At 53.5% G+C, this 25835-nt stretch overlaps 1 protein-coding gene across 1 annotated transcript in view; it reads right to left on the bottom strand.

The window, feature by feature from the left end:
- Window positions 1-248: 248 nt before the first annotated feature.
- LAMC3 (laminin subunit gamma 3) overlaps window positions 249-25835 on the bottom strand; it is an 81769-nt gene continuing 56182 nt past the window's right edge. Inside the window, exons 16-28 of the mRNA XM_030818053.1 lie at window positions 25189-25331; window positions 24417-24595; window positions 22648-22789; window positions 21395-21600; window positions 20905-20981; window positions 18286-18420; window positions 16943-17090; window positions 15798-15947; window positions 12436-12538; window positions 8924-9123; window positions 6753-6899; window positions 6558-6657; window positions 249-1762 (exon numbers count right to left, since the gene is read on the bottom strand). Of these exons, the coding sequence (XP_030673913.1) occupies window positions 1512-1762; window positions 6558-6657; window positions 6753-6899; window positions 8924-9123; window positions 12436-12538; window positions 15798-15947; window positions 16943-17090; window positions 18286-18420; window positions 20905-20981; window positions 21395-21600; window positions 22648-22789; window positions 24417-24595; window positions 25189-25331 (1981 nt within the window). The 3' untranslated portion in view covers window positions 249-1511. The remainder of the gene's footprint in view (window positions 1763-6557; window positions 6658-6752; window positions 6900-8923; window positions 9124-12435; window positions 12539-15797; window positions 15948-16942; window positions 17091-18285; window positions 18421-20904; window positions 20982-21394; window positions 21601-22647; window positions 22790-24416; window positions 24596-25188; window positions 25332-25835) is intronic.

Below are 25835 nucleotides of genomic sequence, written 5' to 3'. Positions count from 1 at the left end.
TCCAACTCCCCAGCTCCTAGGCTTTGCGTGGTAAGTGCCTGAGAGGAGAGGGTAGGTACCTGTGATCACACGACCCCAGCAAAGCCCTCTAATGGGAGGTACTGGCCCAGCCACGAGCTCGGCTTTTGCAACCCTCCTACCAACGTCCGGTCCACACGCTGGCCACCTACTAGGTATGTCATGTGCATACCCACAGCCAGGGCCCTGGCTGCCCCCCAGCTGGGGAGGGTGAGAGGCACACCACCCTGCCCAGTAAAAGGGTCCTTTATTTCCACATTCAACGGAATTGGTCTGTGCTGCTGCCCTACCCCTGCCCGTCAGGGGAGCATGGGAGGGGGCTGGGCCTGCAGAGGTGCCTGTCTTCCCAATGCTGAGGCCTTGCCATCTGCTGGAAGAGGGTCTGGGAAAGGGGACGGATGCCAAGAGGAAATGCTGAGGAGTCCTGGGCAGAGGCCGGCATGCAGGCCTGGCCACAGGGCGATTCCCGGATAGGACAGACTGGAATGGCAGCCAGGCTTGCACACCCTTGTGGCCTCCTGCATGGCAAGTGGTGCTGCAGGGCTGGTTTGGAAAGCGTCAATTAAAGGTCAACTGGGTTGCTGGGGGGCACAAAGGCGTGCTCCTGGTAGCCTGAGCCCCCTGACCTAGGCACTTTTGGGCCTGGCTCTTTGGATAGATCACAGGCTGAAGTGGGTACAGGCCAGGGCGGGCCATTCCCTCAGGGTGTCTGGTGCAGTCCCAGGACCCTGAGAGGGAAGCATCCGGTGAAGGCAATGACACCCCCACCAGGAGTGGGCCTTGCTCTAGCCAAACTAGCAGGACTGGCCATGGCCTCAGGGTCTCTGGGCCTCAGATTCTGCTGCTGAGAACCCTCCCAGGATCTTGCATTTCTTGGCCCCAGGCTGTGTCAAGCTGTAGGGCGTGCATGCAGCAACATAGGTCAGAGAGCTGCCGTGAAACAGAGGGCAGCCAGCTCTGGAACTAGGAGCTTTGGCTGTTGCTGACCCCCTTGATCTCTGCAGATCTGCTGAGACCTCCCTGCTGTCTGGAGTGAGTGGATGTAGCACCCCAGGGCATCTCATGTAACAACTTGCCCAACATCCAGAGGGTGCCCAGCACACAGGTGGCTCTCACAACAGCTGTGGACTGTAATGTGTGTGGACCGTAAGCTGTGGACTGGATGGATTAGACTTTAACACATGTGGGTCATACACACAGACATGCGCCCTCACGTGTGTATGTTATTGACACTGGGGTGTGCCTGTTTATGCATGTGCAGGGGTGAGAGTGTGCACTGATGCCCGGGTGAACTGGGTCCGCACACTCAGTCCTGCTGGCAGGGAAGAAGCCACAGGCAGAATCGGCAGGGAGTGTGACTATTCACGCAGGGGCGAGTTCACAGCAGCCGGCTCCGGGGTACACCTGTGTGGGCACACCTGTGGGGTGGTGTGCACACCCTGGGTCATGTAAACAGCAGGTGGGGGAGTGTGTGCCGGGGATCTGGGCAGCCCTCACTGCCAGCTGGCACAGTTCTCGGGCAGGCTGTGCAGAATGGCCTCCAGGTTCTGTTTGTCGGCGCGGATCTCAGCAAGGTCGCTCTCGAAGCCCTGGATCTGCAGCTCCTGCTGCTCAGATTCCTGCTCCAGCAGCCTGAGTTTCCTCTGCAAGGCCCCCGGGGAGCCCAGCTGCAGCCTCAGGCGTTCTAGTGCCCACTGAGTCTCGTTCAGGGCCTGGGCTGAGGCTTGATGGGTGTCCAGCGACCCTGTGGTGGGGCACAAACAGCCTCACTGTGAGCCAGCAACCCTGCAGGCCCCAGGGGACCCCCCAGCCCCTGAGCCTCTCCCCAGCTCAGGCCTCCCAGGATTCCAATGGCCCACCATCCACCAGGGAAAGATGGGGAGGTGAGTGAGGACTCATAGCATCCCAACGGGCCCATGGCAGATTCTAGAACATCCCCCTGGGTGGCACTTGACAAATGTCATTTTTGTTGGTTTTACTATTATTGTTAAAAAAAGGCCTCGGGTGAGTCCTGAGTCTTAGTTTACTCATTTACAAAACAATGTGGGAGAGAGGCCCCTGTGATTTTTGCCGGCTCAAACACGCTGGCTCAATACACTGACAGCACACATTTACAGGTGGTGCCTGTGGGCCTGGATGTGGGCAGTCACTGGGGTAAACCACAGGGTCTCTGGCTTCAGAGTGAGGCAGGGAGGCAGGTGGATCAGAGACTGCAGGCCTGGAAGGCAGGCAGCGGGGTCCTGGTTCTGGCCCCTGCATGTCTTCACACTACTTCCTGGGGTTAAGGACTTCTCTGTGTCTCCCCAAGCATCGACCCTAACCCTAACCCTGACCCTAACCCTAACCCCAACCCTAACCCTTGGGCCAGGTGCTCACATTAGAACTGCTGGCAATGGTGACGGAATAGAATCTGCAGGCTGCCTCTCTCCCATCTGGCCCTTGTCACCTTGTCACTAAGTGTAACATTTAACAGAAAGATGGAGCTCAGCCAGATGGGAGAGTGATGGCAATGGGGAGGTAAGTCCCAAGTGGCTTTTTTTTTTTTTGAGATGGAGTCTCACTCTGTCACCCAGGCTGGAATGCAGTGGCATGATGTCAGCTCACTGCAACCTCCACCTCCTGGGTTCAAGTGATTCTCCTGCCTCAGCCTCCCGAGTAGCTGGGATTACAGGCCCACACCACCACGCCCAGCTAATTTTTGTATGTATGTATGTATGTATGCATGCATTTATTTATTTATTGAGACGGAGTCTCATTCTGTTGTCCAGGCTGGAGTGCAGTGGTACAATCTTGGCTTACTGTGGCCTCAGGTTCAAGCGATTCTCCTGCCTCAGCCTCCTGAGAATCTGGGATTACAGGCGCCTGCCACCATGTTCGGCTAATCTTTTGTATTTTTAGTAGAGATAGGGTTTCACCATGTTGGCCAGGCTGGTCTCAAACTCCTGACCTCAGGTGATCCACCCGCCTCAGCCTCCCAGGTGTGAGCCACTGCACCTGGCCTAATTTTTGTATTTTTAGTAGAGACAGGGCTTCACCATGTTGGTCAGGCTGGTCTCAACCTCCTAACCTCCAGTGATCGGCCCGCCTTGGCCTCCCAAAGTGCTGGGATTGCAGGCATGAGCCACCGCACCCAGCCCCAAGTGGCTGCTTCTAACCCCACAGGATTCCACTGGGCCCCAGGGATCCCCGAGGCCCTGGATTTCCTGGGCAAGCAGCTGCAAGCACTGAGCCAGGGTGCAAGAGAAGGCAGAGGGGAGCCGAGGCCCTGCTCACCTGGGAGGACCTCAAGAGGCCCCACAGCCCACAGCAAAATCCAAACAGCCTGGTCTTCGAAGAGATTCAGAAATGGATTACAGCCCCCACTCTACCTGTCCAGGCTGCCAAGGGCTCCTGGAGCAGGGGCCAGGCGTGCGCTGTTCATTCTGCATCCCAGGCCAAGCACAAGGCCAACACAGAGTGTGACAAGTGAATGAATGACAATGACAACACAGGAATGGCTGAAGAGAATGTCTGCTCTATGACAGGGCCTTAGGTGTCGACTAGTGGTTAACTGCACGCACTCTGAGTCATTTGGACCCGCAGGTGAGCCACAGCTTCCCCACCGACTGGCTGTGGGACCCTGGGCACATTATCTAAACTCTGTGCTAAGCTGGGTATGGTGGCTCTCTCCCGTAATCCCAGCACTTTGGGAACATGAGGTGGGAGCATCCCTTGAGGCCAGGAGTTCAACACCAGCTTGGTTAACATAACGAGACGCTGTCTCTACAAAAAAACAAAAATAAATAAAAAATAAAAATAAACTCCCCATGCCTCAGTTTCCTCATCTGCAAAATGGCAAAAGAATAACTGTCCTTGCATCGAAGAGTGAGTATGATAATTCTGTAAGATCACGTGTGTGAATAGCTTAGTGTGGGCCTGGTGTCCAGACAATGTGCAGAGTGTGGCAATTCTCTCTCCTATTACTACGAATGAAAATTGAAAATGCATGCTGCCACATGGGTGAATCTTGATGACTTTCTGCTAAGTGAAATAAGTCAGTCAAAAGAGGACAAATAAGGCTGGGCACGGTGGCTCACGCTTGTGATCCCAGCACTTTGGGAGGCCAAGGCAGGAGGATCACTTGAGCCCAGGAATTTGAGACCAGCCTGGGCAACATAGGGTACACATTTTTTTGTCTCAATTAAAAAAAAAAAATTAGCTGGGTGTGGTGGTGCGTGCCTGTGGTCCCAACTACTTGGAAGGCTGAAGTGGAAGAATCTCTTGAGCCCAGGAGTTTGAGGCTGCAGTGAGCCACGATTGCACCACTGCACTCCAGCCTGGGCAACAGAGCAAGATCCTGTCTCTAAAAAAATTTTAAAAGTACAAATACTGTATGATTCCAGTTATATGAGGTCCCCAGAGTAGTCAAATTCTTTTTTTTACTTAAACTTGAAGTTCTAGGGCACATGTGCACGTGCAGGTTTGTTACATATGTATACATGTGCCATGTTGGTGTGCTGCATCCATTAACTGGTCATTTACATTAGGTATTTCTCCTAATGCTATCCTCCCCCCACCCCCTACCCCATGACAGGCTTCGGTGTCTGATGTTCCCCACCCTGTGTCTGAGTGTTCTCATTGTCCAATTCCCACCTGTGATTCTTTTTTTTTTTTTGAGACGGAGTCTCACTCTGTCGCCCAGGCTGGAGTGCAGTGGTGGGATCTTGGCTCACTGCAAGCTCCACCTCCCTGGTTCACGCCATTGTCCTGCCTCAGCCTGCCGAGTAGCTGGGACTAGAGGCACCCGCCACCATGCCCGGCTAATTTTTTGTATTTTTAGTAGAGACGGGGTTTCACCATGTTTGCCAGGATGGTCTCGATCTCCTGATCTCGTGATCCACCCGCCTCGGCCTCCCAAAGTGCTGGGATTACAGGCGTGAGCCACCGCGCCCGGCCCCAACCTATGATTCTGAGCAAATTCTTTTTTCGAGACAGAGTCTCACTCTCTCCCAGGCTGGAGTGCAGTGGTGCGATCCTGGCTCACTGCAACCTCCGTCTCCCAGGTTCAAGCGATTCTCCTGCCTCAGCCTCCTGTGTAGCTGAGATTACAGGCATGTGCCATCATGCCCGGCTAATTTTTTTCATATCTTTTTTTTTTTTTTAGAGACAGAGTCTCGCTCTGTTGCCCAGGCTGGAGTGAAGTGGCGCGATCTGGGCTCACTGCAAGCTCTGCCTGCCGGGTTCACGCCATTCTCCTGCCTCAGCCTCCTGAGTAGCTGGGACTACAGGCGCCCGCCACCAAGCCCAGCTAATTTTTTGTATTTTTTTTTTTAGTACAGACGGGGTTTCACCGTGTTAGCCAGGATGGTCTCAATCTCCTGACCTCGTGATCCACCCACCTTGGCCTCCCAAAGTGCTGGGATTACAGGCGTGAGCCACCGCGCCCAGCCTTTTTTTATATCTTTAGAAGAGGCAGGGTTTCACCATGTTGGTCAGTCTGGTCTCAAACTCCTGACCTCAAATGATCTGCCCGCGTCAGCCTCTCAAAGTGCTGGGATTACAGGCATGAGCCACCGTGCCTGGCCCGGAGTAGTCAAATTCATAGAGACAGAAAGTAGAATGATGGCTGCCAGGGGCTGGGGGAGGGAAATGGGGGGTTAGTGTTTCAGTAGGACAGAGCTTCAGTTGAAGATGATGAAAGTGTTCTAGAGATGGGTAGTGGTGGTGACCACACAACAATGAATATACTTAATGCTGCTGAACTGTACGCTTCAAAATGGTTAAGATGGAAAATATTATGTGTCTTTTACAATTTGAAAAAATACATGCTGTTCTTTTCAACCCAACTGCCCTGTCTGCTGTGTCCTGAGCCTCCCCACAACACTGGGCCTCTAGGACCTTCGTGCCTTGGGAGGTACTGTTCCCTTCATCCAAAATGCCTCCTTGCTAAGGCCCATCTTGAATCTGACCTCCTTCCTACGAGCCGCTATTTACTCACTCTCAACATACACCACGCACCGTGGTAAATGCTTTCTAAACCACCCCACTGTTACTCCCATTTTCCAGATGGGGGATCTGAGGCTCAGAGAGGTGGAGTGACTTGCCCAAGGTCTAATGGCCAAAGAAAGGACAGGGCCAGACTTGAATCTTGGTCTGATCCCAGACGAGCACCTGATGCCACACTTTCAGCCATGACAGTCTTTCTTCTTCTCCTGAACCCTCAGCTCCTCAGGGCTGACCTGCTCACCCGGTGCCTGTGGGTGTTCTTGCCAATGGTGAGTTTTCTGTGTGCCCCCTGCCCTGCCCCCAAGAATAGAGGGCCCTGGAGGCACAAAGAGTTACTCAAAGTGAACTCACTTCTAGATGCCAACCCTGTCTCACATGGCACAGGGGCCTGGGCGTGGTTATAAATGCTTGTGATTGACCACAAAGATGGGGATGCGGGAAGCATGGCGATGAGGACAAGGAGGAAATCTTCCCCAGGACTGGAGCTCACGGGAAGATCCTAGAGGTGCCCCAGGGACCCAGGGGTTCAGGGCCCAGTCTTGGGGCCTCCTTACCCAGCCTGGCAAGCAGCTCTGACAAGGCCTCGATGTCCTTCTCCAGTGAGATGCGTGATTCCCGGATCTGCTGCTCCATCTCGCTCAGCCCAGCACCCACCTTCCAGGGGCAGGAGGCAGAAACAGCTTGAATGGCACCCCCACCCGGGCTGCCAGGGGCAGAAGGTGATAGGGTGGGGGCCCTGGCACACGTACCCGCTCAGCTTCCTCCAGCTCCTGTCTGCGTGCTTCAGACGCCAGCAACTGCCAGGACGCCTGTTGGAGCGTGGCTTGTGTCTGGCTAGTGAGCCGGCTGGCACGGCGCTGCGCCTGTTTCCCCTCCCTCAGCAAGGCCTTGGCAAGCTGTGGGATGGGTGGCAGTGGCAGGGAGAAGAAGTGAGTGCAGTAAGTCCTTTTGGAGGTAAATAGCTCTTATGGCAATAATCCCAAGCAGTCGTCTGTACCAGGCAGATCATTCATTCACGCATGCATGCAACAAATACGTACTGAATGCAGGCTAACTGCTGGGCAGAGTGTAGACTGCTGGATACCACCCATTTCAGGAGGAGCAATTCTAAGTATTTTACAGATGAGGAAACAGAGGCACAGAGGGGAGGAGGGGCTGGCCGAAGCCCGAGGGGCATGACAAGAGATCAAGCCCAGGGACCGCTACTGCAAATCCAGCACTTTTCCCAGGCACCATAAAGACAGTTTCCTTGGTGTGTGAGCAACAGAACCAGCAACAGAGGTGGGGAGATATGCACTGATTAGAAATTGGCACCAATTTTAAAAACGCCCAGTTAAAATCAGCCAGGGCTGGGTGTGGTGGCTCATGCCTATGGTCCCAACACGTTGGGAGGCTGAGGCAGGAGGCTTGCTTGAGGCCAGAGGTTCAAGACCAGCCTGGGCAACATAGTGAGACCACAGTTTTTTTTTTGTTTTTTTTTTTGAGGCAGACTCTCACTCTGTTGCTCAGGCTGGAGTGCAGTGGTGCAGTCTGGCTCACTGCAACCTCCACCTCCCAGGTTCAAGCAATTCTTGTGTCTCAGCCTCTGGAGTAGTTGGGACTACAGGTGTGTGCCACCACGTCTGGCTAATTTTTTTGTATTTTTAGTAGAGACAGGGTTTCACCATGTTGGCCAGGCTGGTGTTGAACTCCTGACCTCAAGTGATCTGCCTGCCTGGGCCTCCCAAAGTGCTGGGATTACAGGAGTTAGCCACCACACCTGGCCGAGACTCCTCATCTCTAAAAAAAAAAAAAAAAAAAAAAAGTTAGCCAGGCACAGTGGCACACACCTGTAGTCCCAGTTACTCAGGAGGCTGAGGCAGGAAAATCACTTAAGCCCTTGAGGCTGCAGTGAGCTGTGTACGCCAGCCTGGGTGACAGAGACCCTGTCTCTAAAAACAAACAAACAAAAACTTAAGCCGAGTGCAGTGGCTGACGCCTGTAATCCCAGCACTTTGGGAGGCCAAGGCAGGTGGATCATCTGAGATCAGAAGTTCGAGACCAGCCTGGACAACATGGTGAAACCCCGCTCTACTAAAAGTACAAAAATTAGCCAGGTATGGTGGAACAAGCCTATAATCCCAGCCACTCTGGAATCTGAGGCAGGAGAATCACTTGAACCCAGGAGGAGGAGATTGCAGTGGGCTGAGACTGCGCCACTGCACTCCAGCCTGGGCCACAGAGTAAGAATCTGTCTCAGGCCGGGCGCAGTGGCTCAAGCCTGTAATCCCAGCACTTTGGGAGGCCGAGGCGGGCGGATCACGAGGTCAGGAGATCAAGACCAACCTGGCTAACACGGTGAAACCCCGTCTCTACTAAAAATACAAAAACTTAGCCGGGCGTGGTGGTGGGCGCCTGTAGTCCCAGCTACTGGGGAGGCTGAGGCAGGAGAATGGCGTGAACCCGGGAGGCGGAGCTTGCAGTGAGCCGAGATCGCGCCACTGCACTCCAGCCTGGGGGACAGAGCGAGACTCCGTCTCAAAAAAAAAACCAAAAAAGAATCTGTCTCAAAAAATTAAGAAAAAAATTAAAAACAAAAAGGCAGGTAAAATAAATAAATGCAAACTTCAAAATAACAAAAAAGAAAAGAGAAACCTAGAAGTTTAGGCAGGAAAGCCAGCAGACCCAGGTGTAAGTCCTGGTTAAGTTCATGAGCCTGGCCGCACCTCAGCGTTCTCACCTGTACAATGGGGACAGCAATGACACCTATTTCGTGAGGAACCCGCAGGCTCACCCCTGTGAAGTCCCTGAGCTAAATGCCTGGGCCCACTGAGCAGTGAGTGAGTGCGGAGTAGTCAGCATGGATGTCGAGAAGGGGCCCACAGAAGGGAGGTCCCCCCGGGAGGCAGGAGGCCACTGTTGTCACAGCCACTGCCCTGACCTTGGCACTATCCTTGGCCAACACCTCTGCTTCTCTGCCCTTCTTCTTGGCACTGGAGGAAAGAGAGGCCGCATTTCCCAGCATCCTCTCCATCTGCTTGGTCTTCTTTCTCATGTCTGCAAGGAGTCTGTCGCTGACGGAGTCTGCCTTTCTCTGCAATGCCGCCTGGTCCTTGGGCCGGGGAAACTGCAGCTTCATTCCTGCAAACCCGGCTGAGGCTGGGTCAGGGGAACTGGGGTCACGCCTCCAGTGCCTCCCAGGCAGCCACTGGCAGAGCTGCCTGGCTGACCACAGACCCTTGGACAACGAGTGGAGGTTTGAGGTGCGTGCAACCTGCGTATCACCTTCTCAGGCGTATCCAGGAGAAAACAACAGCAAGCGAGACACAGACATACTGCTTGGGGAATTTTGAGATGAGTATTCATTCTATTAGGATGTCTATTAAAGTCAAGGAATTACCTGGTGGTCAATGCTGGGGCCAGTGGTGGGGGCTAGCACAGTCCATGGCTCAGTCTGCTCAGCTCAGCATTTTCATGTACCGCCTATGTCTAAACAATGCTTTGAGGCAGTGTATAGTGATGGGTAAATCAACAAATGGATCCTTACCATGGAAAACCAAGAGTCTGATGTAACTGGAGGGAGGAGGAAGGACAGAGGAGAGGGAGAAGTACCAGAAAATCTCGATAATGACATTGCAGAAACCAAATGTTTGATTGACCACTGAGCTTTCAAGCAATCAAGACAAAAAGGGAAATGTTACAATTCTTTTTTTTTTTTTTTTTTTTTTTTTGAGACAAGGTCTCGCTCTGTCGCCCAGGCTGGAGTGCAGTGGAGAGATCTCAGCTCACTGCAACCTCCGCCTCACGGGTTTAAGCAATTTTCCTGCCTCAGCCTCCTGAGTAGCTGAGATTACAAGCGCACACCACCATACACGGCTGATTTTTTTTTTTTTTTTTTAGTAGAGATGGAGTTTCACCATGTTGGCCAGGCTGATCTCAAATTCCTGGCTTCAAGTGATCCACCCACCTTGGCTTCCCAAAGTGCTGGGATTATGGGTGTGAGCCACCACACCCAGAGGAAATGTTAGAATTCCCATAGATTTTATTATCCAATAAGAAGTAGTTTATTTCTTGGTAAACGAAGAGACTATTTCCTTTCCTTTCAGATAAAATTCTAAGGGAAATTTAGTCAGGTGCAGTGGCTCATTCCTGTAATTCCAGCTACTCTGGAGGCTGAAGCAGGAGATCAGGCCAGGAGTTCAAAACCAGCCTAGGAAACATAGTGAGACCTCATCTCTACAAAAAGACAAAAGCTGAGCTGGGCATGGTGGCACACACCTATAGACCTAGCTACTCACAAGACTGAGGTGGAAGGATCACTTGAGGCCAGGAGTTGGAGGCTACAGTGAGCTATGATTGTATCACTGCACTCCAGCCTAGGTGACACAGTGAGACCCCAACTCAAAAAAATATTCTAAAGGAAGTTTATCATCAAAAGAACTGATTACAGGCCAGGCACGGTGGCTTATGCCTGTAATCCTAATACTTTGGGAGGCGGAGACAGGTAGATCACCAGAGGTCAGGAGTTCAAAACCAGCCTGTCCAACCTGGTGAAACCCTCTCTCTACTAAAAATACAAAAAAAAAAAAAAAATGCCAGGTGTGGTGGCGGGCGCCTGTAATCCCAGCTACTCAGGAGGCTGAGGCAGGAGAATCGCTTGAACCCAGGAGGCAGAGGTTGCAGTGCGCCGAGATCGTGCTCCAGCCTAGGCGACAGACCGAGACTGTAGCTCAAAAAAAAAAAACAAACAAAGAAGCACTAATTACAGTGGATAAAGTAAAAGCCAATTTTTAAAATCAATGAAGCCTTCTAATCTTTGGGGGCATAATATTATAGAATTGTTCCATCCAGAAATTAGACCTGCTTTGCTCCTTGTACACACAATTGATGTTTCTCAACATGTATTCTGTGGAGCCCTAATTCTCCACGGTGTTAACAAACGTTAGGGGGAAGTGTCAATTAAGTTGAAAGTGAAGCAGGTTTCTTTATTACAGGCCTTCTCAGAACCTTTAATATTCTCAAGTGTTCTCTGTAAGACCTCAAGAGGATGCTGCAGCAAGAGACAGTTCCTAAACTTATTTGAACACAAACCCTCTCTTGGCAGAGCACATCATAGGCTAGGAGACCCCCGGCCACACCCTGGGGAAGACTGCTCCACAGTTCACCTCGGGAATTTTCCTTTTGTCCTGAACACCAACTGAGCGTAGCCAAGCTGGTGGTAAGAAAGGGTGTCTCTAAAATGGGATCAGAATGGGGAAAAGAGCCTGGGGTTAGAGGTTTGAGGTTAGACCTCCTGTGGATTATGGGGGCAGTGCAAGGAAATTTCCATCCACTACATACAAGAATGTTCTCATTCTCAGAACCCGACAATGAGAAGGTAAAACTTTATAAGGTAGTGAGCCCCCCATTGTTGGAGATAGGCAAGCTGAGGGTGGATGAGTCCACTGCCAGGACTTAAGACCTCTTATAATTCTAATGTTCTAAGATCCTAACATTCCATCATTATAAGTCATTGAATGTACCTTTTTCTAAATATGACTCTAGATACTTAAGCACACACGGCCACGCCTTTCCGACAGGAAGTCCCCAAACGATGGGTGACTAGGACTTCAAGCCACCAGGAAGCTGGGGCACAGGAGCGCTGACCTGCCCATCCTCTGCCCCAGAGGGGCTGGGTTCACAGCTAGAGCTCCATCCCTTCCGGGCAGTGGGCAGGGTTGGGGAGGGAGGCCACAGAACAACAGCAGAAGCCTGACTTCTGGCCTCAGACCCCAAGAGACATCTGGGGTTCAGAGTGTGTTCCTGCCTTATCCAGCCCGTTGGATAAGGAGCCACAAACAAAGGGTGAGGGGGCTTCTCTCTGGAGCAAATTGGATATCACAGAAGCCCATCATGCAGGTGGATACTTGTAGAATCGTAATACTTGCGGCTTCTATTCCCAGCTTAGCTCTGACCCAGGGATGAATAGCAATTCCTTTCCTCAGCCTACCCATCTGCAAAATGGGGGCACTGGACTGGCATCAACCCACAGCTCCTTCTAAAGAGAAACTCCATCCACTTCCTATAGCCCCAACTCAACACTGGACCCGGACAGCCATATTTGCACCAGATAACTAACGGGAGCCCAGGCCAGAGTGGACTTGGACTTGGCCTGGTTGAACAGCCAGCGATGTCAGAGTCTCCTCTCGCTTGGTCTGGAGGGGCTCTGCATGGGCTCTGCATGTGGTCTGATGACCTGGGGGGTACGGGATAGCCACGTGGGCAACTCCGAGGTGAGTGATGTATGAGATGGGGCAGGATCCTGAGAGGTGGAGGGAAACTCTGCTTGGCTTAATTAAGCCCACAAGATCAGACTCCTGTCCTCTGCAAGCCTGCCGTGGCTGAGGCGAGAGTTGAGTGGCTGTCAGGGGCATTTGTCATCACAGAGCCTAGTGGTCAGCTGGACTCACGTACCTTCCAGGTCAGCCAGCAGAGTCCTGGCTCCCATGACGGTCACTGTGGCAGCCTGGACAGATGAGGAAGCCTGGGTCAGGGCAGCTCTGGCCTCCTGGTGCAACTGGAGAGAGACAAGGAGAGGCTGGGCGGCTGGCTCCATAGGTGCAGGGCCCGGGGGCAGCTCAGTGGGCACCAAACCCACATATATGGGTGCCCAAATCATCACCAAATCCCTGACTCTGGGTCACACTGTCCACCAGGAGCACCTGATCTGTGTTATTTTTTTATTTATTTATTTTGTTGAGAAGGAGTCTCGCTCTTTCATCCAGGCTGGAGTGCAGTGGCGCGATCTCAGCTCACTGCAGGCTCCGTCCCCCGGGGTTCACGCCATTCTCCTGCCTCAGCCTCCCGCGTAGCTGGGACTACAGGCGCCCGCCACCTCGCCCGGCTAATGTTTTTGTATTTTTTAGTAGAGATGGGGTTTCACCATGTTAGCCAGGATGGTCTTGATCTCCTGACCTCGTGATCCGCCCGCCTCGGCCTCCCAAAGTGCTGAGATTACAGGCGTGAGCCACCGTGCCTGGCCTAATCTGTGTTATTATACTAAAGTTGAACTCCGAATATCTCCCAAGAGATACCTGTCCACAAAAGCCTGAAGGAAAACTGAAACACTAGAATTAAAGGAACGAGAACACCTGAACATCTCTTCAGAACATGTTTCATTGGCCAGGCACAGGGGCTCATGACTGTAATCCCAGCACTTTGGGAGGCTGAGGTGGGCAGATCACTTGAGGTCAGGAGTTCGAGACCAGCCTGGCCAACATGGTGAAACCCTGTCTCTACTAAAAATTTATTTAAAATTAGCTAGGTGTGGTGGTGCATGCCCATAATCCCAGCTACTCAGGGAGGCTGAGGCAGGAGGATGGCTTGAACCTCTGGGGCAGAGGTTATAGTGAGCCGAGATCAAGCCACTGCACTCCAGCCTGGGTGGCATAAAGACTCCATCTAAAAAGAAAGAAAAGTAAAGAAAAGAAAAAAAGAAAAGAAAAGAAAAGAAAGAAGGAAGGGAGGGAGGGTGGGAGGAAGAAAGAAAGGAAGGAAGGAAGGAAGGGGAGGAAGGAAGGAAAGAAGAAAGGAAGGAAGGAAGGAAGGGGAGGGAGGAAGGAAGGAAGGAAGGAAAGAAGAAAGGAAGGAAGGAAGGGGAGGAAGGGAGGAAGGAAGGAAGGAAGGAAGGAAGGAAACACTGCTCTATCTCAGCAAGTAGATGTGAAAATCACAAATCTGTTTATGACACCACCTTGACTTATGGAAAATCAGTTTCTTCCCCACTGCCACTCAACAGGACTAGATACACTGAAAGAATTTGGGTTTGATAGATGAGTAGGTAAACAAAATGTGCTTCATCCACACACTGGAATATGACCAAGCCTTAAAACGGGAGGAAGTATAGATCCAGGCCGCAAGGCAGGCGAAACCCTGAAAAGATTATGCTAACAGGAGGAAGCCTGACACCATCGGCACGTATTACATGATTCCATTTCTGCAAAAGAGCTGGACTAAGGAAATCTACAGAGACAGAGACCAGAGTGGAGGCTGCCAGGGCCTCGGGAGTGGAAATGAGGAGTGACTGCTGAGTGGGCATGGGGTTGGGGTGGTAAGAATGTTCTGAAACTAGACTGAGGTGGAGGTGGCACAACATTGTGAATGTGCTAAAAGCCACTGCATCTAAAATGGGTGTTTGTATGCCATGTGAATGTCACTGTAATAAGAATAAATAAATAGTAGAGGTTGAGGAGTCACCTACTACTGCCTCAGGCCTATTCTGATTGCTCATGGGGTGGGGAGGAGGATGAAGGTATGGGTGCTGTGGTGGGGCGGGGCATCAGTCCACACTGGGGCCTGGCCCTGACTCCTGGGGAAGTCACCTCTATCCCTGGCAACCTCACCCTAGACGAGGGCAGTGGGCCAGATCAGCAGGTGCTACCCCGGGGCAAAGCCAAGCTCCCCAGGTAAGCGGCAGGCACTGGGCTCAGCTCTTCAGATACATTCTCATGCCTCACAGACAGCCCCCTTATCCTATCTTTAAAAGGAATGGAAGCCAGGCATGGTGGCTCGCGCCTGTAATCCCAGCACTTTGGGAGGCTGAGGTGGGTAGATCACCTGAGATCAGGAGTTCAGCCTAGCCAACAAGGTGAAACCCCATCTCTACTAAAAATACAAACGTTAGCTGGGCGTGGTGGTGCGGGCCTGTAATCCCAACTACTCTGGAGGCTGAGGCAGGAGAACTGCATGAACCTGGGAGGCAGAGGTTGCAGTGAGCCGAGATCGCGCCATGCACCACCCCAGCCTTGGTGACAGAGTAAGAGTCTGTCTCAAAAAAAAAAAAAAAAAAAGAAATGAGGCTGGGTGTGGTGGCTCACACCATAATCCTAGCATGTTGGGAGGCCGAGGCAGGTGGATCACTTGAGGCCAGGAGTTCGAGACCAGCCTGGCCAACACGGTGAAACCCCATCTCTACTAAAAATACAAAAGAACTTAGCTAGACATGGTGGCACACACCTGTAGTCCCGGTTACTCTGGAGGCTGACCCAGGAGAATCACTTGAACCTGGGAAATGGAGGTTGCAGTGAATCGAGATTGCACCACTGCACTCCAGGCCCGACAACAGAGCAAGACTGTTTCAAAAACAAAATTAAAAACAAACAAAATTATCGGTACAGCTGCCTTGGAAAGTGGCCGCTTCTCTGCAGCTTTCAAATGAGCCATGAATGAACTAGAGAATGAACTAATGAACGGACGCATGAGAGAGAATGATCCCAGGATGGTAGGTGTGGCCCTGGGTGCTGCTGCTGCTGCCCTCTGTCAGTCTGTCCATCATCTCTTCTCAGGGTATCAGGGTCCCCTCCCCTACCTCAGGCTGTGTGTGGAGTTTTGCAGGAGGCACCAGAGGGATGGACAGAGCTACTTCTTCTTTTTTCTGTTTTTTGAGACAGGGTCTCACTCTGTTTCCAGACCGGAGTGCAGTGGTGCGATCTCAGCTCACTGCAACCTCCGCCTCCTGGGTTCAAGCGATTCTCCTGCCTCAGCCTCCCAAGTAGCTGGGACTAGAGGCACGTGCCACCATGCCTGGCTAATTTTTTGTATTTTTAGTAGAGACGGGGTTTCACCATGTTAGCCAGAATGGTCTTGATCTCCTGACCTCGTGATCCGCCCCCCTCGGCCTCCCAAAGTGCTGGGATTACAGGCGTGAGCCACTGCACCCGGCTGGACAGAGCTACTTCTGTCTCTGCCCTTCTCCCTCCTGCAACCCTGACCTTGGATCACCTTCAGGATAGCCCCAACCTCTCCCAGGTCCCCTGCTTCAAAGCACAAGAGCTGACCTGTGTGAGGGGTTCTGTTTGCCGTAGTGCGGCCTGGGCAGCAGCCTGGAGGGTTCGGGCAGCCTCAGTGGCCATGTGCTGCCGTGATGCAACTGTCTTCTCCAGGGCCTTCACCTTCAGGCCCAGGTCTTCAGCCCGGGACTTCTGAGGCTGCAGGGAGACAGTGCGCTCAGGCAGGGCCTGGCAGGAAGGGCAAGCAGTGGGTCCTCTACTTGGGGGAGGTGCCCTGCTGGGCTGAGGCAGCGGGTCTGCCCCTGGATGCCAGGACAGAACCCAAGCCCCCTGAAAACCTGGTGAGCCTAGCTGATGTCCCAGGTAGCTCGGAAGCCCAGAGGCAGGAATAGCAGGGGTCAGGCTTTGTGTGGACCCCTGGAGGCAGAGGGCCCAGGGCAAGAGGAGCCAGGCTGGGGAAGCCCTCACTTGGGGCTCAGATGACAGTCCTACCAATTTCTAGCTGCGTGGCCTTGAGCAACCCAGCTAACCTCCCTGACCCACACTACCTCACTGCAAAGTAGGAACGCTTCCCCAGCTCCACAGTCCTGAACTGAGATCTGGGAGCTGGATGGCTTCAGAATGCAGAATTTCCCAGACTTTAGAGAACTGTGCAGGTACTACCTATGATCTAACACCCTCAGTGGTGTTGGAAGCAGAACCTGGGCTCAAACACACTAACGGCTATGCATTACTCTCCACACGCAGTGGGAGGAGCAAAGATCTCAAATAAGCAGCCTTGGGCATCCATCTGGGTTAGCATTTGTCCCAAATGCATTTTTGTAAGCTGAGTTTTTTTTTTTTTTTTTTTTTTTTTTTGAGACAGAGTCTCGCTCTGTCACCTAGGCTGGAGTGCAGTGGCGCAATCTCAGCTTACTGCAAGCTCCACCTCCCAGGTTCACGCCATTCTCAGCCTCTTGAGTAGCTGGGACTACAGGCGCCCGCCACCACGCCTGGCTAATTTTTGTATTTTTAGTAGAGACGAGGTTTTACTACGTTGGCCCAGGTGGTCTCAAACTCCTGACCTCAGGTGATCCACCCGCCTCTGCCTCCCAAAGTGCTGTGATTACAGGTGTGAGCCACCGTGCCCAGCCTCCAGCTTCTATAATAGATCCTCCCGACCCCACACGGAGCTCTGAGGCAACTGAGCTGACCAGGGCTCCCGGGGAAGCCAGCGAGGCCAGGTATGGGGTTGTATCCGCGCCAACTTGCTGCACGGTGGCCAGCATGCTTTCCGCTTCAGGCAGCACCTCTGCCATAGCCGTCCCCAGTGCTTTCTGGGCCGCCTGGACCTCCTGGTACCTGGGAGGAAACAGAGGCCATGGAGCTGGGTGCAGAACTAGCCCTCCCCGTCCCTGTCTGGGCCCCAGGCTGGAGCTACACTGGTTTGCAAAGGCCTCTGCCAATTTCCCAGGCAGAATAGCCCTCTGCGGGGTCGGTACAGCTGCCGCGGAAAGTGGCCGCTTCTCTGCAGCTTTCAGATGAGCCAGACAGGCTGTGAAAGGGCCACATTCTTGTTTCTGCATCATTCAGTTCTGCCACACTTTGCTGAAAGGGCTCTGCTTGGTTTCCACTCAAGAATCACATGTTTGCAAATGTTTGGCTCTTCTGGGTGAATGGCGAAGAGGAAAATGCCCGGTGAAGCGGGGAGCACAGTGGCCCCAGTCCTGGTCCTGGCTCAGCCATGCCTTTCCAGAGACCTTGGGCACGTCCTCACCACTGATGAATGGAGAGCCCTGGGCTGCAGAATCCCTGTGGGCCCTTTTGCCCTACGGGCCTGTGGTCTATAACCAATCAGCCAGGATGGGTTTTCTGTCCTGACCAGCTGTCCACACCCTGTCCCACCCATTCCTCCCTGACAAGGGCACCGCTGGGGTGGAGACCTCTGGCTTCCCTTCCATCCCTTACTCCTCCTTAGAGAGCCATCGCCCTGCCCCTGGGGTGGGTCATGTGACCTCCCCAGCCAGGCCGACCGGCTCAGGGCTGGACACCTGATCTAAGCGGAGCCAATCCCATTCTCGTTTAGGAATGTCAAGGGGCTCAGCAAGATTCTGGGGAGTCTCCATGAACTGAGAGGGACAGAAGGGGTCACCAAAGCAGAAAAGCAGAGCCGGCTGTCTGCAGAGGCAGAGAAAGAAGCTGGTGCCACAGAAGAGCTCAGAGGAGCTGCCCTGGGCTGGGGCGCAGGGGCCGGGGGTCAGGGAATGCGGCAGAGGGAGAGCGAGGGATCTGCTGCTCTGGGTTCCAGTTCTCGTCCATTCTTTTGAAGAGGCTGAGTTGCATCCCCCCCAGGCTAAAGTGGGTTACTGCGACTCACCACCGAGTGGGTCCAAGACCCCGTGGCCCCACTCTGAGGGGGATGCAGACCCAAGACACCAACGACAAAGAACGTCGGGACTCAAGGGAGCCGGCTCTGGAAGCGGCAGCCTCTGGCTAGGCCCTGTTGGCTCCAGGAGGCCAACCCCAAAGCTTCTACCCACACCTGGGGAGGCCTCACCTGTCCTCCAGGTCCCGCTGGGTCTCTAGAGCCACCCTTCCCTCCAGCAGATTCCAGAGAAGCGCGTAGCTGGTGTTGGAGGCGAGCAGGGCCCTCCGAGCAGTGGCTGCGATCTTGGTGGCAGTGTCTCTGTGGCTGTGTGAGGACACCCACCTGAGCATCACCAAGGGCTCGCGGGCAAGGGGCCCAGGACCAGAACTATGCCCCCTACTACACAGGCCTCCTGCTGCCCCAAACAGAGGACAGCCACAAAGACAAGTACGCCTTTTCCACCTTTCTGTGTTACACACTTCAAGGACTGACAGGAAAGGTACTCCGTGCCCTGTTCCTGTTAAACAGAGACATAGAGTTTGTGCCTGTTGTCTTGGCATAAGGATTAATAGGACTTTTTTTTTTTTTTTTTTTTTTTGAGACAGAGTCTCACTCTATTGCCCAGGCTAGAGTGCACTGGTATGATCTCAGCTTACTGCAACCTCCCGTCCTGAGCTCAAGCGGTTCTCCTACCTTAGCCTCCCAAGTAGCTGGGATTACAAGTGTGCACCAGTTAAGTTTTGTATTTTAGTAGAGACGGGGTCTCACCACGTTGGCCAGGCTGGTCTCAACCTCCTGTCCTCAGGTGATCTATCCACCTCGGCCTCCCAAAGTGCTGGGATGACAGGCGTGAGCCACCGCACCCAGCCAGGGCCTTATTTTTTTCTTTTTAAGAGACGGAGTCTTACACTGTTGTCCAGGTTGGAGTGCGGTGGTGCCATCACAGCTCACTGCAACCTCTAACTCCTAGGCTCAAGGGATCCTCTCGCCTCAGCATTCCAAGTAGCTGGGACTACAGGTGTGTGCCACCATGCCTGGCTAATTTTTAAAATTATTTTTGTAGCAATGGTGTTTTCACCATCTTGCCCAAGCTGGTCTGTAACTCCTTGCCTCAAACGATCCTCATGCCTCAGCCTCCCAAAGTGCTGGAAATACAGGTGTGAGCCACTGTGCCTGGCCAATAGGATCTTTTATCACACATGAAAGCATCTCAGTTTGGACAATAAATTGTACAGTCACCCCAAAATAGACAGCATAGAAGAGAGTGGTCATGACAGCCTGGGTTTGAATCCTGGCTTTATTGCTTCCAAGCTTTGTGTCCTTAGGAAAGTCCTTAAGTTCTCTGAATGTTTTCTCATCTGTAAAATGAGTCTAAGGTCCCTGGAGTGTAGCTAAAGGAGAAAATTGTCACAGATCCTGTGTTTTTAGGATCCTAAGCTGCATCTCTTTTTTTTTTTTTTTTTTGAGATGGAGTCTCACTATATTACCCAGGCTGGAGTGCAGTGGTGTAATCTCAGCTCACTGCAACCTCCACCTCCCAGGTTCAAGCGATTCTCCTGCCTCAGCCTCCCAAGTAGCTGGAATTACAGGCGTGTGCCACCATGCCCGGCTAATTTATGTACTTTCAGTGGAGATGGGGTTTTACCATGTTGGCCAGGCTGGTATTGAACGCCTGACCTCAAGTGATCCACCTGCCTCAGCCTCCCAAAGTGCTGGGATTACAGGCGTGAGCCACCACGCCCGGCCTTAAGCTGCTCCTTAAAGGCAGTGGATGAAACAACCCAAGTGTCTGTTAACAGATGACGGATAAACAACATGTGGCATTTCCATACAATGGGATATTATTCAACCATAAGAGGAGTGAAGCACCCATCCATGCCACGATGTGGATGAGCCTTGAAAACACTGTGGTGGCCGGGCGCGGTGGCTCACGCCTGTAATCCCAGCACTTTGGGAGGCCAAGACCGGTGGATCACAAGGTCAGGAGATCAAGACCATCCTGGTTAACACAGTGAAACCCCATCTCTACTAAAAATACAAAAAAATTAGCTGGGCGTGTTGGCAGGCACCTGTAGTCCCAGCTACTCGGGAGGCTGAGGCAGGAGAATGGCATGAACCTGGGAGGCAGAGCTTGCAGTGAGCCGAGATAGCGCCACTGCACTCCAGCCTGGGGGACAGAGCAAGACTCTGTCTCAAAAAAAAAAAAAAGAAAGCATGTGCTAAGAAGCCAGTTGTAAAAGGCAACACATTGTCTGATTCCACTTCTATGAAATGCCCAGAATAGGCAAATCTATACAGACAGAAAGTATAGCGGTTCTAGGGGCTGGGGAGGTAAGGAGAAAAGGCAGCTGATGGCAGATGGGTCCAGGGCTTTGTTTTTGGGATGATGAAAATCCTAAAACTGGTTGTGGTGATGGCTTTGCAACCCTGAGAATATAGGGAAACCACTGAATTATACAGTGAGACAGAGTCTCACTCTATTGCCCAGCCTGGAGTGCGGTGGGCAAAGGGCTCTGTATAGTGTGAACTATACCCACAATATAATAACTTGTATATTATACAACTCTCACAAAGAGAAAGCTGGCAGATGCTCTCCGACGCCTTCAGTCCACCAAGCTTTGCCCCCAGCATCTCTGGACTCATACCCACCTTGCCTGCCCCTCCCCATACTGGTGACACTGCCTCCACCAGACAGGTCTTGTAATATCTGATCCCAACTTCTGGGTGGGGGCACCTGTGGGGCTGACTCTGACCCTGGAACTCCCAGGAGAAGGGCCAGGCATAAGCTCACCATGTCTTGGGACTCACCTCCTGGCAAGGGCACGGGCCTCTGTGGCCAGGTGGCTCCATTTGGTCGGCTGGCCAGGACCTTCCTGAGGAATCTCCTGTAGAAAGAAGAGGAAGAGAGGAGGAAACTGATGGCCCATCCCCAAAGGGCAAGGGCCACATCTGGCCCAATTGTGAGGCAGAACTGGATGGTACCAGTCGTTTTATAAATGCACAAAGCTGGCCACAACATCAGCATCCAGTGAGCGGAGTCCTAGGAGCAGAAACACCAATAAGGGTGCTGCCCACCACTTACTGCGCATTCAGTCTACTCGGAACATGCCTCGCCCTTTGCAAACGTCCTCTTGCTGAATTCGCGGAGGAGGCACTGTGTGATCCCCATTTTGCAGATGAAATTGATCCTCCCAAAGTGGGGAGTCATACCCAAGGTCACCAGGTCAATGGGAGGGCTGGGGCAGGGACCAATGCCCAGGCTTGGTGTGTTCGGGTTTGGGGGGGTCCCCTGGGATACCAGAGATGCGAGAATGGCAGCTGCATGCAGAATCTCCTCTTCCGAGGACTCCAGCACTGCCTCCAGATCTGCCAGCTGGGTGCAGGTCTTCTGGGCTCCGGCCTGGGCACAGCGGGCACCCTTGCTCAGCCTCTGCAGCTGCTCCCGGGCGGCCTTCACAGCACCCTCGAGGCCTATCATCTGCTCCAGGAAGGCTTCCCGAGCCCCTATGGGAAGCCCATAGCCCAGGGGTCACACAGTGACACACAAAAGCCCCCATCCCCAGGGGTCCCCTTCTGTGGCCTCCATTCCCCAGGCATCAGCAGCCCCGAGCACCAACAGTTAGTCCCAAAGGCAGAGTCCCCCCATTTTCCAGGTGCAGACTGAGGCCCAGAGAAGGCAAACATGACCCAAGGTCCCACCCACAGCAAGTCAGTCATACACAGGAACCGGGAGAGACCCAGGCCTTCTGGGGCCACACAAGCAATTCTGGACCCCTCAAATCAGCTCTGATTCACAATGTGGCTCAAACGTGGGCATTTTAAGACACGGTATCTGATAGCCCCTATTTCTACAGTGAGTCCTGCTAACAGGTTCTCAGCTCGCCCCTGTCTGGCTGCTAAAGGAGTGTGGCGCTTATACACATAAAACTTCACAAAGTAATCCAGTCCATTTCAGTGCCATTTCCAGGTCCTCCCTCCCTCCCTCCCTGCTTCCCCACTTCCCTGCTTCCCTGCTTCCCTCCTTCCCTGCTTCCATTTGTAGAAACATGGTCTTGCTATGTTGCCTGGACTGATCTCAAACTCCTGGGCTCAGGCAATCCTCCTGTCTTGGCCTCCCAAAGTGCTGGGATTACAGGAATGAGCCACCACACCTGGCCTTCCTTCTTTTTTCTTATTTACTCATTTATTAATATTTTCTATCTGCTGAACACTGTGCTGGCCTATGGCAGTGAGCAAAACGGCCAAGAATCAAGACAGCAAGACCCTCCCAGTCCAGCCTCTGGAGCAGCGCCTCGTGACCCCCCTGTGGAGGGAGTGAATAAATGAATGAGCGCAGCCCCATCCTCACTAAGCTTAGAGTCTGGGTAGGGCAGAGGCATGGGGACAAGGACTGGTATTAATAAAGTTACAGGTGGGCTAGGGACATGGAAGGAGAGCCCATGGCAACAGGGCTGTGTTGGGAGGGCCCCCAAAGCATCCGACAACACCAGACTGCAGGCGCTGGGGGCCTCCCCTTGCCTCCCACCCTCCCATTCTGCGCTCCCGCTGTACCTGGAAGCAGGTGGTGGCCCTGGTAGACGTCCCCCCTTGGGGCCTCTCCCAGCAGAATGTCTAGTGGTCCCCAGGGACTGCCACAGTTGGACCCTTGCAGCCACCCCTCCATCAAAGTCAGTCTGGCCTTCAGCTTGGCTGCCTGGAGAGGACAGGAAGAAAAGGTGTACGAGGCTGGTGGCGTGGAGGTCCTGCCCAGACACCCCCCCACTGGCTTCTACCCCACCACTCTCCCTGGGGGTTCCCTTCTCCAAATCCTCCCCTGGGCCTCAACGCTAAGGGTATGCCACACCTCTGAGAGCCAATCCTGCCCACCCCATGGTAGCTGTCCCTTCCCCTCCCATCCTCATGGCACCTGCTGACATCACTGACCACACAGCTGTCCTACCTCGGAAGGGGGGGAGGAAGGGATGCGAAGGGATGCCCCACAAGGGTTTCTGTCTGTCCTATTCGCTGTGTTCCCAGGACGCCACATGGAGAAAGCACGCCATGGACACTGGCCGAATGTGCTATGAACGTCCCCTAGCCCTATCTTTTCATCGGACAAACAATAACTGGATTTACAGAACACTTCCTGGGAGCCAGTCTCAGCACAAATGCCTGCCACACCCCAGCCTGATTCCCCCTGTCACTGCTCTAAGTGAAGTGGCAGGCACAGGTCCCTGGCCCTGTCCTCCATTCCCAAGTCCAAAATGTTCTGAAAAGCCACAGGGCGTTCCATTCCTCACTCGAGAGCAAAACCTGACCTGAAATAAACCTGTTCTGAAAAAGGCTACTTGTGGTCTTCATTTACCCACCTGGTGGAAACAGTCATCTGTTTTCCTGCATAAATATCACTGGGCTTGACTATGGGGGCTGCCCATTCACAATGGGGGGATTATGTGATATTCAGCACAGCATGCCATCTTTTTTTTTTTTTTTTTTTTTAAGACAGAGTCTCGCTCTGTCACCCAGGCTGGAGTTCAGTGGCATGATCTTGGTTCACTGCAACCTCCACCTCCCGGGTTCAAGCAATTCTCCTGCCTCAGCCTCCCAAGTAGCTGAGATTACAGGTGCATGCCACCCCACCCGGCAAATTTTTGTATTTTTAGTAGAGACGGGGTTTTACCATGTTGTCCAGGCTGGTCTCAAACTCCTGATCTGCCCGCCTCAGCCTCCCAAAGTGCTGGGATTACAGGTGTGAGCCACAGCACCTGGCCTTCAGTGTATGCCATCTTATCTTTCTACAATGCCACACATTCTGAAAGCTGGCCCCACTGTTTTCTAGAAAAGGATTGCAGGCCTGAACTATCTCCAGTCTGGAGTAGGAAAGAGACGGAGGCTTACCAAGGCTGTTGCCTGCCCAGACACATGACAGTGAATGGAGTTGGGGGAGGGGAACCCCAATGGGTTAACCCTAGAGTTTGAACTCCTGACTCCAGCACCACCCACCTCCCCACTGTTAACTCTCTTTACCAAGGGGTCGGTCATCTGTGGTCTCATCCCCACTGAACCTGAGAGAGTGAGACTCCAGTCCGGCATGGTCGGGAAGGGCAGGTGACAAGAGTCACTTTTCCCCCATCCACCCAGAGCAGGGGAAGGGCCGAGGTGAGAGTCGAGCCAGGCTGGAACAGGCCTGAAGCTGGGTGGGCATAGGGAGAAGGTGGGTGGTGGGCTTGCAAAGCCTGAGCACTGGGGGTAAGCAGGCAGTTCCTGGTGCCCGGCATAGAGCTGGCACTTGCTGGGGATACAGAATGAATGGAAAGGTGAGTGGGTCTGGGCAGACTCACCTCCTCCTTCACCAGGGCATAGCAGGACGGGCATTCCTGGCAATGTGTGCCATCTGCCGTGAGGAAGAAGTTGTCGTGGCAGCGGTCACATTTGTAGCCCTCGAAGCCAGGCCTGCACACGCATGTGCCGTTCTCGTGGCACTGGGCCGAGGCAGCGCCCAGTGGGGAGCACCTGCAGGCTAGAGGGGCCAGGGGCAGTGCATGCTGGGTTTAGAGGGGCCAGGGGCAGTGCGTGCTGGGTTCTGGGTGTTCCCAGAATGCCCTGGGCAGCATCAAAAACAGATTCCTGGGCCCTTCCCTGGAGATTCTGATTCAGAAGGTTGAAGGTGGCACAGAGCCTGGCTTATTCCAATGTTCCCTCGGGATCTGAGGACCAGCCAGGTTTAGGAACTGCCAATGCAGCCCAACTCTACAGGTGAGGAAACTGAGGCCCAGAGAGTGACTTGATGGCCCCAGGCACACAGGCACTTAACAGCAGCGTCTGGGACTACATTCTTGGCCGGCACGAGGACACTGGCAGGCTGCAGAGGGCCAGAGACTTGGGCGAGGGTCACAAGCACAGCCCTGCACCCGCTGCTCTGGGTCATGTGACCCTGCTCTCCCGGCCACTGCTACAGGAGCAACTCGCTCCATGCTTCCGGCTGCTCTCGGGACCCTGTCCCGTGTCTGACCATCCTTTCCTGCTGCATCCATTTTCCCCATCGGTCATCTCTGCCCAGAGACCCTCAGGCCCCACCCTCAGGGCAGCCCGGGAAGGACCCAGCCTCCTTACCCCGGCAGCCCTTGATGGAGAAGCCAAAGAAACCCAGCTGGCATCTGTCACAGGCCTGGCCTGTGACACCTGGGCGGCAGGTGCACTGTCCAGTCTTGGGATGGCACTGGTCCTCCTGGGAGCCCAGTGGGTGACACTTGCAGCTGTGATCAGGGAAGGAACTGGGTCTGAGGCAAGCTCAGGGCCACTCCTGGCCCAGCCTCTGCTGGCTGCAGCTGGCTGGGGCCTCAGATCACAGCCCTCTGCCGACAAGACCCCATCTCCTCTCGGTGCATGGCACAGCTTCCCCAGCTGTGCTCTGGAAAGCACAAATCTCCCAGGATGCTCAGGGAGAAAAGAAGATAAAATAAGGCTATGGGGACAAACGTGTCTTGGGGAGACTCAACCCCTCTGTTGGAAAGTCACGATGCAATCAGCATAGTAAGGGCTCTGAGAAGTCCTGCAAGGAAGAAACCTGTTTGCTCCACTTGGTGTTTCCCTGGAGTCCTCCACTGTTCCCTAAGGACACTTGTCTAAGGTGCTACTGTGGCCAAAAGGCCACCCAGTGACGGTGTCACTGAGAAGGGAATCAGAGATCAAACCGGCCACCTGCCCGCCTGGACATCCCTTAGGGCTGCTCTCGGCCTGCATCCTGGGCTGGCAGGACC

The sequence above is a fragment of the Nomascus leucogenys genome, chromosome 8 (assembly GCF_006542625.1).
Source record: "Nomascus leucogenys isolate Asia chromosome 8, Asia_NLE_v1, whole genome shotgun sequence".
Taxonomy (NCBI): Eukaryota; Metazoa; Chordata; class Mammalia; order Primates; family Hylobatidae; genus Nomascus; species Nomascus leucogenys.
Note: the sequence above shows the minus strand (reverse complement) of the source record. Positions and strands in the feature narration are given on the sequence as shown.